Raw genomic sequence first — 10,436 nt, 5'->3', positions numbered from 1 at the left:
AGTATATTAGGGCCGAAACCCTGAAGGTCTATTTATATTTGAGTATGATACCCATTAAACCCTAAAATCCAAATAAAATAGTATCTAAAACCCAAAAAATAATATATTTAAAATCCAAAAAGATAATTATCTAAGGAACAAAAGATAATATCTTATTTTATTCTCATTTAATTCCAAATCAAGAGTAATAATGACTTATTCAATTAGCATTTATAACAATAAATGAGATCATCATTATATAAGTCATTTAATTTGAAATAGGATAATTTGTAACTATAATTAATATATGTATTGCCCACAAACAAATTAAGAAATTAAAATAATTTTCTAACATATTATAGTATTAAAAATACTAGGTGTTTAAGTTTTTTGAATAACTAAATTGTTTAAAAATAAAAATCTATGAGCGCATTACTTCTCTCTCTCTTCTAATGATCATCGTTCATTCTTTTTCTTACGTTCCTTTTTTCTTCTTTAGTGTCGTTGTCGTCATCAATGCCGCCACCGCTATCGCTATCGCTATCATTACTATCATCATCGATGTCTTCTTCTTCTTCTTCTATTTTTTTCTCCTCATCCACTTTTAATATCACATCGTTCTCACCATCTTCATCTTCTTCTCTTTCAAATGTTCAAAAAGTTAGAACACAAAAATTTTGATACACAATATATAAATTTTGGTGTACAGTACATAAATTTTAGTATACAGTACAAAAATTTTTTAAGGATCACATACCTAAAACATTAACACACAATTAATGAAATATACACAACATATAAATTTTTGTGAACACTACAAATTTTGTTGCATAGCATAGAATTTTTTATGTGCAACATAGAAATTTTTGGTGGACTACGTACTTAAAACATTGACTCACCTACATTCGCAACAAAAATTTGTGCTATGCATAAAGATTTGTGTGTTATATACAAAAATATGTGTATTACAATAAAAAATTGGTATATTATATCAATAAGTTTTCTGTTATATGTAAAAATTGTATGTTATGCTTTAAAAATTTGTATGTTATATCAATAAATTTTAGTGTTCTTCAACAAAAATTTATGTATTACAAAAAATGCGAAAATAAAAAAAAATACTGATGTATGCACACATTTTTTTTTTTGCCGAGCTTTTGTACCAACTTAATTGATTTTGATTAAAAAAAGACTTTGTACACATAACATCACTTTTACTGTATTTATATGACAAAAAAAATAAAAAAGTTTAAGACATCCAATATTTATTTTCATAAATTATGTGGCTACATTCACAATTTTTTATTTTTCTTAACTTCCTCTCTCTCGATTGCTTCTCTCACAAGTTTAAAATACGTGTAACTCTTTTAATTTTTTTTTTCTTATCGATGTTTTTCTTAACCATCTAATTAAATGGTTAATTAAGTAATTTATATATTATATTTACATTTAATAAATTATTTGTGACATTATCCTTGGGTCATGAATCTCAACTATTGCTCTAAATATCTTATGTCCAAATCTGAAGAATCTCATCACATTATTCAGAATTTTTTTTTTTTTCATAAGCTCTAATGATCTCATCAATGCATATTATGAGCCAATTTAGATAAACAACTTGTATTAAAAATAAGGTGAATGCTATAGTACCTATATATATTTGTCTAACTTACTAAAATGAGATAAAATTTAATATTTAAATTAAAAATATAAAAATAAATAATTTTTTAATATTTAAAACTTACCATAAAAGATAACTTCGGCAATTTCGACACCAAAATTACAGGTACCATAGAATTGGCCTAAAAATAATTTATAAATAAGTTATTTTGTATTTGAAAAATTATCATAAAAATATTTATTTTAAAGTTGTTTAATAAATAAAAATGATAAAATAGTTTTTATAAAAAAAGTCAAATTTTTTTATTTATTAAAAATTCTTAAATAATTTTTTGAAAAATTAAAAATATATTTAAAAGATTATACCAAGATTCTAGTACCATAACTCTTTTTTAATTATAATATGACAGAAAATATGCACTGTCACCATTTGTGAATTAAAAATTTCCTTGAATACATACACTGGAAATTAAAGAAACAATTTGATAGATTAGATCATATTTTAAACTAATATGCCGTATTTAGTTTAATTCTAAATATTATTTTAGCATTGCTACATATACAAGTTGTATGTGATCATGTATTAACCAAGTTTTCAATCGCAAGGTAGGTTCATTTACTAATATTTTTTTTAGTGTGTGATTCTCAGTTTAATTTTCATATTCGATTTTTTTTATTTATACAAACTCAAATGTGTTATTCGAATAGTTTATAAATCTGTTACTATTGAAGGTAAAATTACGTATTGTAATGTTGAACAAGAAATTACTTAACTGAAATTTAATTTAAAAAAAAAACTCATATACCAAATTTTCCTGATGTCGGTAATTTATGTTCAACTAGAGAAAAACAATTGAACATATTAAATTATGTATACATTTCTTGAATTTACCTGCCACTCATTGGATTCTTTTCTTTGAATTATTTAAAAAAAATATTTTGTCTTTGAAATTTGTTAAAAATTTAAAAAATATTAAAAATATTTTTAAAATTTATTTTATTTTAATCCAAAAAATTTCGATTTATATCAAATATATCCTAACTAAATTTTAAAAAAAATTAAGATTAATATGTAATAATACATAATAATTCTCTCTAATTTATTTGTATTAATAATTGCTCTTATAATATTATTATTAAATTAATACTAAATTTTTTAAAAAATTACCGTCAAAAATATATTTAATACAAATAAAAAAATTTTAGAATTAAAATAAAATAAAATAAAATAAAATAAAACTTAAAAATATTTTTAAAAATTTTAGCAAATTTTAAAATCAAAATATATTTTACCCTTAAAAAAATTATGCGTCCACACGGAAGCTATAGCCATGGACCACTGCATATCCTTTTACACACACTACAATATTCTTATAATTGTTACAATGATTTAATTAGGCAAGTTTGTTCTCATATATAAGTTGGATTTATCAAATTAAAATTTGAATGAAGTGATTTTGTAAAATTGATTTTGGGTAGAAGTAAATTTATGTCAACATAATTTATATTTGGTAATTTTATATTAAAATTAATTTTAATAAAATAAATATTATTTTAATAATATTAGTTAAAATCACTTTTAAATAGATAATTAGTTAATTATTAAAAAATATAATATTAAATTATAATATTTTTTTTAAATATATTTTCAATAATCTTATTTTTATTACAGTTTTAGATTCTAACTATTTATTATTTTATTGGTTATATTTTTATTATTATTTATAGTTAATTTGTTATTTAATTTATTATTTCTAATAAAAACAATAATACATATTATAAAAAATTAGAATAATAAACAATGCAAAAGAATTACAATGACAAAAATTACAATGATAAATGTATTCTCAATATAATTTTAGTTAGTATTATTTTAGACGGTAAAGATTTTATTACTTATGACTCTATTGTTATATATAATTAATTTTTTATTTACTTTATTCTTTTTAATATAAGATCAATAATTCATATTATAACAAAATTATATAAAAAATTTAATAAAAAAATTCAAAATATAAAAGTACTAAAAATGATAAAAAAATTAAAATATTTAAAATAACATAAAACAAATCTGAAAATTTAAAACTATTAAAACCAATAATAATCAACAAACGTAAACATTAAGTGAAGTTACAAATTCTAGCTTCAAGTGAAAGCAGTTTTAGGATACAAAATCACATTTGCATTTAGAACAAAAAAGGTTACCAAAACACCAAAAAACAGCGTTCAAAAAACTTAAACGCCAGTTCAAAAAACTTAAACGCCCTTTTATCCTGTCTAAATGAAAATCAAATGTGTCCAACAATTTGTGGTTGCAATTTTACATACATAAAATTTCTTTCTCTTCTAGCTCCTCCATATTTTTCTTTTCTTTTACTCTTCTCTCACTCCTCTCTGCCTCTTCAAAAATATTGTTTTGTTTTGAAACGTTAATTAGAATAGAACAATGTGCTTCACTTTACTAGAACATTCAAAGCAGAGAAACAACTGGGTCTTAACTAATATCAATCCAGATATTCCTTTTTTTTTCTTTTTGTCTTAATATTTACAATTCCATGGAACTTCATTCCTTTAGTGGCACTTTGCTCATTCCCTTAAACAAAAATCTGTCACAATGATCAAATACTTCATTAGGATCCTCGAAATAAAAATTAAACCAAAATAGAGACGATATTTGTAAAGTCTCGTACACAAGCTAACACACACCGTTCTCTGCTCTTGGATGGGGTGTGGAATCTTCTAAATGAATGAATACCACTCCACATCCAAAGGCGAGAGGTTAGAGTGCCGAGTTAGTGTACAAGGCAAACATGAATAACAACTTTTTTTTGGAAAATTTGCTAGAAAGCAAGAAATGTTAAATTATAGAATCTAATAATATCTCTACAAAGAGCCGATATTACAGTTACAATTCAGGGTGTAAACCAATAAATAGCAGTAATTATGTTAAAATGAACAAAACCACATCCATACCATTGTTGGTTTTTCCTGAACTCAGTAAGCACAGGATATATGTTCTCAAATGCTGTGTAAGTCTCATCTCTCACCTATATGGAAAGAAAAACAAATAAATAATCTTGGCAACAAGTACATCAAAACCAAAATGAGAAGTACAGACAACAAAAAAGAAGGAATATTACCTTGGCACCTGTTAGCACAATTTTCCCAGAGACAAATATAAGCAACACTATCTTAGGCTGCTTCATTCGGTAAATTAGCCCCGGAAACAGCTCTGGTTCATACTAACACCACAAACAGCAAAGTTGAAGATCTATTCAATGTTTTCTTTCACTTGATGGCATGGGAATTGATTGGAGATGCAACATGTTTCATGATTACAATACCATTCATTAAGGTTCACTATTTCCCACCATGTTACTTATAAAAAATATCATACACAAGAAAGAAATATAAGCTTCTGCAGCGTTCAATAAAACATTGAGCATAGTCAGCAGCAGCATCATCACATTAATAACTAAACAAAACCAGCTTAAGGTTGTTCAATATTAGTTTTGCATATGGAGTTTGATACATGTCAGATCAACGCTCTCCATAGATGGAGAAACTAAAATTTAGACAACATACAATTCTCCATATATAATATCTCACACGGTACATAATTCAATCTCAATATAATTATTTTTAATGTAGAAGTCATGAGATACCGAAAACACGTTAAAAAATAATAAATGTTAAATAATTAGTTAATAACTTACACTTGAGAAAGCACCATGGGAATATGCAAGACCCTCAAGTCTTATGGGGAACTTGACATCACAAGAGCCAACAATATTTTGAATCTTGAAATCCTGAAGCATGAAACAAAATGAGTCAACTACTATTAGATACAAGGTTCTGAAAACCGGTTCGGACCGGCCAGTCGAACCGTGAAGCGCTGCAAAAAACGGATCGGTCAGATTCCAAAACCGCCGATTATAAAAACCGCCATTGAACCATCGAACGGCCAGTTTTTTGAATTAGGAAGCAAACGCCATCGTTTGGGTATGCTGAACCCTAGCTCCACTTCAGTCCAGCCCTAACCAAACCTCCAGAATGCGCTCTCTGCCTCTCTCACACTCAGTCCAGAGCTCCTCTCATCGAGCTCCTAGTCCTCCCTCACTTCCGTCCAGCCACCGCCTGCTCCTCACTTCCCCTCCATCGTGCAGCAGCCATCGCAACCTTCCTTCCCCTCCATCGAGCAGCCACCGTGCGAACATGGAAGCCTCCGTCGCACAGCCACGGTCCCGCCGGCGCTAGCTCTGTTCCACCGCAGCCATTGTCCCGTTCAAAGCCTGTTCGAAGGTGCTCCTTGTCTCGGTGTCTCCCTCTTGCGTGCTCTGTTCAAGGCTTCTAGCTTCTAAGTAATTTTTTTTAACTATAATTGAATAATTTTTCGTTTCTGTGAATTGTGATTTTTTATTTTTCTGTGAACTGTGAACTTTGTTGAATAATTATTAATTTTTGTTGCTGTCTTTTAACTTTTGTTGTTGCTGCTGTTATTGATAAAAATGGCTTTGTTACGCTGCTGCTGTTCAAATTATTGATAAAAATGACTTTGTTATTGATTATTTGTTGCTGTTTTTTGCTGTTGTTAGTGAACAATTACTGATGGGCTTATGAATTGTATCTGTTAGAAAAGAATCATGAGTTGTTTTGGCTGTTGTGAAGAGGATGATTATGCCAAGTCAGTTGAAAATGGAGGGCAATATGCCGTGAAAACCCCAGCAGGTAATTTGGCCCATTTTAGCTAAAGGATTACTTCAAAGATGATATATGTATATAGGTCTCATTCGTGCAATTTGGGCGATTTCCATGTCCATCGTTCTATTTCAATTGCATTGGATTTGTAGTAGTATATGGTTAAGATGCTGTAGTTTGATGCTCAATTTGTCAATTTCAATAGTTTGTTTGATATTGTATTACCAGGAACTGAATTTTGGTGAAAGTGTTGTGAAACTTGTGACAAAATATTTTGTACAAGGAATAATGGAAACTGTCATTCTTCTGAACCCGCATAACCTCAGACCGTTTAAGTTCCTGCTATACCGGCAAATGAACTAAAAGAAATTACGAATAATTTTGCACAAGAGGCTCTGGTTGGAGAGGGATCATATGAAAGAGTAAAACATTTCTTGTTTTACTTGATTTCTTGTTTATAATTATATTTTAAAATGTTTATTTATAATTTATTTATTATTTTATTCTAAAACAATTTTTCCGTTTGAACCACAGTTGGACCGATTGGACCAATAAACCAGTGACTAGAGCGGTTCGATAACCGGTTCGATTCTCAGAACCTTGATTAGATATAACAGTAGAGACTGAAAATAATTAGTAAACATAACAAGATATAACAAAAGTATTACCTTAAATTTGGCCGGGAAACCGAGCTTCTGGATAATTCGAGCATACTGAAGGGAAAAAAATGTAAAATTAGACATTGATACAAATTTTTAGGAATAAAGAGCATCCTAACGCACCCCCCTCTCTTTCCACATGAAGAAAGAAGGCAAATGGATACTCATGCACATGCAAAGAGGATGAAGACAAATAAGCACCTTATTCTACTCCAAACGACAAAATGAGCAGAGTTATAGCCAAACTATCACAAACAACATATTTGACCCATCTAATTAAAGCTCCATTCCCCGGATATTCAGTAACATACAGGATAAATAGAAAAAAAATAATGCATACCTTCCTTGCGGCCAATTTAGACTGTTGCTCACTCTTCGCTCCAGTACACACCTAGCCATACCAATGAAATTTAACATTAGGAATAAAAGCTAAAACTTAAAAAAGAGATAAATTGAACTAAAGCAACAAGAATCATCCAATCATGAATAAATCACAAAGCAAGAGCATTATTGAAATCATGACAGCAAAAGATTCATGATCAATTTAGCAAAAGTAGTTGCATATAGATGATTCACCACCGTTTTATTTGAGGACAGTGATATCCTCTATCATCATTTATAACAGATAACTAGGTTATTATTATGGAACATACCATCTTGCCAGAAGCAAAAATGAGGGCAGTTGTTTTTGGTTCTCTGATCCTCATAATCACAGCAGCAAAACGCTATAAAGGATGATAACACAACTATTAGCACTGTAGAAATGACCAACCAGAATGAGTATATCAACTTATGGGTTAATTATTGATTTTGGATCAAATATAAACATATGTTTATATGATTCGAGTATAACGTTTATATGTTTCAAAAAGCAAGATACATGGACAAAATGCATGTAGTTCTTAAGCAAACCATAATTACGATAGAGCAAAGTGTTTGTACAACTTAGAACAAGATGCATAAGTTAAACTCAAAATCAACTAAGTGAAACTTGCCTTGGGATTGTACTCTGCATTACGAGCTTGAAGTGCAATCGTTTTAAGGTCCAACTTACAGTCCAAATTGACCGTTGATACAATATTTCTGAGGTACAATAACTTGGTTATCAAGATTATAAAAGCAAAGTGATTACATATTCCAAGATAAACAACAAAGCTTTTAACACATGAAAAGTCAGCTACATAAACTAAACCTCATTAAAGAGTTCTATTGTAAACTATGTACGAAGACAAAATTATAAAGATCAGATAGATACACACTGAAGGGTAGGCACAATCCCAGAAGGGTGCTTGGTCAGATCCACTGGTTGGCTACTCTCCAATCCTTGGTCAGCCATGAACCCTGATAATTATACATTACACTCAATAAGTACCAAATTTTTATCTTCGTTTTTTCTTACATAAAAAGAACTATTCCGACCAAAATAATTATTAATAAACCCTCTCCCCCCCCCCCCCCTCCCAAAAAAAAAAGACACCCACATCTTAAAATCTCCCCAAAAACGACAACTAAGAAAAGGAATGAAAAACCTAATAGCTGAACAAAATTCTTCCCACAATACAATATCTTGACCCTTATTCGTAACACAAGGAAACATTTTTACCAAAAGAACGCCCGGAAAAATAAAAAGGAACTCAGATCCCATATTTCCCCAAAGAGAATTGAGGAAAGAAAAAGTATAAAAAAAACATAACAGCTATAGACAAATTCCCCAAAATTCTGTGTTCTCTTAATTAAACATAAAATGAAAAGAGGGGTTGTATATATAATATACGTCGATTGAGACGAAGAACAAGCGAGATCGGACCTTTGAGCGCAAAATTAGGTTCGGATTAAAGTTAGGGATAAACGAGAATCTACAGATTTTGAAAAATTGAAACTTAATTGAGAAGGGGAGCGTAAGAGAGTGGATAGCGCGGGAAGGATTCGAAGGAACGATTCTTTTATATGAGAAAGAGATGCGATGTTATATAGAGAGAAGATAGATTTGGGAACAAGAGAGAGAAAGTGCAAGAAGGTTTTGTTCGTTGGTGTGTGTTGGGGAAAGATCCGTAAAGGTGAAAGGGTAAAATTGCAAGACATCCCAAAACTTCAAACATTTAAAATTTAATATTTCAAACATTCAATTATCCAATACCACGTATCCTCAAAACATAACCAAAAACTTCAAACATTCAATAACATAATCAAAACCTTCAAACATTTAATTCCAATTTCCTTTAACCACTTGCATGATTGAAAAAAAAAAGGCGAGGCACAATCTCAAGATAATTAAATGGAATTCAAAGAAAAACAAAGAAAAAATCACAGAAATCACAAAATAATTGATGAAAGAAACAACAAGGTAAATGAAAATCACAGAAATCACTGTAGCTTACTTACCGGAAAGAAGAACGGCCAAAGACGAAGAACTATCTTGCTGGAGGCGGCGACTGCGACTGAGACGATTCTGCCTCTGACGATCTTGCTGGACGGGGACGAGGGTGGCGGAGACCGAGAGACAGTGAGTGCGAGACCGAGAGAGAAGTCAGAGATCGAGACCGAGAGAGAAGTCAGAGATCGGAGGTGAGAGAGCTTGAGGTTGAGGGAGAGAGCGACGAGAAAGAGACTCCAGAATTCCAGAGAAGAAAGACGTTGAGGGCTGGGTGATCCGCAAAAGACTAGGGCATCAGATAGGGGGAGGGGGTGCCTTGCCCATGAAACGACGCCGTTTCGACTTGAATATGTGCATGTATTTTCCTTGGGAAAAACAACCATTTGTACCATGAACCATTAAAGAAGGAAACTAATGTTGTATCCATCAAAGATGGATTCCGTACGACATAAATAGGATCTGGATCTTATAAAGTTTGAATTTCACTTTAAAGAATAAAGTGTAATCTTCTATCCTTGAATAGTTTCTCTCTCATATTTATTTTTGGTCTCACCTATAAAATCAATGGTGAGAAATCACATTTTACTCTCTAAAGTGAAATTCAAACTTTAGAGGATACAAATCCAAATCCTAAATTTATGTTGAATTTTTAATAAAATTTCAGAATTACTCCACCATTATCTTCAACCCCTCTTCTCTTCTTTTCCAAATCTCAAACACCTCCATTGCCTAAAAATCTTAATCTCAATACCTAAAAACCCCAAATTACCATTTTCTTAACCCTAATCTCAATACTCCTTTAAGCAAATTTCAATTTTCTCTTTATTCTTTCTTGTCTTCATCAGATGCTGGAGGAGATAATGCAAAGATACATGGACAGAGTGATGGTAAAGGTGCTTCAGGTGATGGTAATAACTCTTTACCCGATTCATCGTTGAAGGAGAATAATGGTGGAAAGAAAAGCTTGTTCTCTAGGAGTAAGCAATCACTTGGTAGAGTTATTCGCCAAGCCGCTAGGATCGGTGGATTTCGCTTCGCCATTAGAGGAGGAAGGATAATAATTCCGAAATGAATTCTGATTGTCTAAATGGTTCTGGATTGAATGG

At 30.4% G+C, this 10,436-nt stretch overlaps 1 protein-coding gene across 2 annotated transcripts; it reads right to left on the bottom strand.

The window, feature by feature from the left end:
- Positions 1 to 3,845: 3,845 nt before the first annotated feature.
- On the bottom strand, positions 3,846 to 9,642 carry LOC130944834 (TATA-box-binding protein-like). Of its 2 annotated transcripts, none has more exons than XM_057873385.1 (10): positions 9,339 to 9,642; positions 8,216 to 8,297; positions 7,952 to 8,039; positions 7,610 to 7,681; positions 7,297 to 7,347; positions 6,966 to 7,010; positions 5,316 to 5,408; positions 4,740 to 4,841; positions 4,573 to 4,646; positions 3,846 to 4,205 (listed from the first exon to the last, which is right to left on the bottom strand). In XM_057873385.1, coding segments are annotated over exons 2-10 (603 nt in total). In that variant the 5' UTR covers positions 8,293 to 8,297; positions 9,339 to 9,642; the 3' UTR covers positions 3,846 to 4,204. The 2 variants fall into 2 exon arrangements, with proteins under 2 accessions (XP_057729368.1, XP_057729369.1); XM_057873386.1 differs by lacking the exon at positions 9,339 to 9,642 and adding an exon at positions 8,764 to 9,012.
- Positions 9,643 to 10,436: the final 794 nt, after the last annotated feature.

This window comes from Arachis stenosperma, chromosome 8 (assembly GCF_014773155.1).
Source record: "Arachis stenosperma cultivar V10309 chromosome 8, arast.V10309.gnm1.PFL2, whole genome shotgun sequence".
In the NCBI taxonomy this organism is placed as follows: Eukaryota; Viridiplantae; Streptophyta; class Magnoliopsida; order Fabales; family Fabaceae; genus Arachis; species Arachis stenosperma.
Note: the sequence above shows the minus strand (reverse complement) of the source record. Positions and strands in the feature narration are given on the sequence as shown.

What these genes read in the sequence shown, in the direction of transcription:
- LOC130944834 (XM_057873385.1), bottom strand. Translation starts at nt 8,292, where the DNA reads ATGGCTGACCAAGGATTGGAGAGTAGCCAACCAGTGGATCTGACCAAG. An exon ending in GGGATTGTGCCTACCCTTCA is followed by an intron (nt 8,040 to 8,215) that starts GTGTGTATCTAT and finishes ATTGTACCTCAG; the next exon opens with AAATATTGTATCAACGGTCA. An exon ending in TTGTGCTAACAGGTGCCAAG is followed by an intron (nt 4,647 to 4,739) that starts GTAATATTCCTT and finishes CTTTCCATATAG; the next exon opens with GTGAGAGATGAGACTTACAC.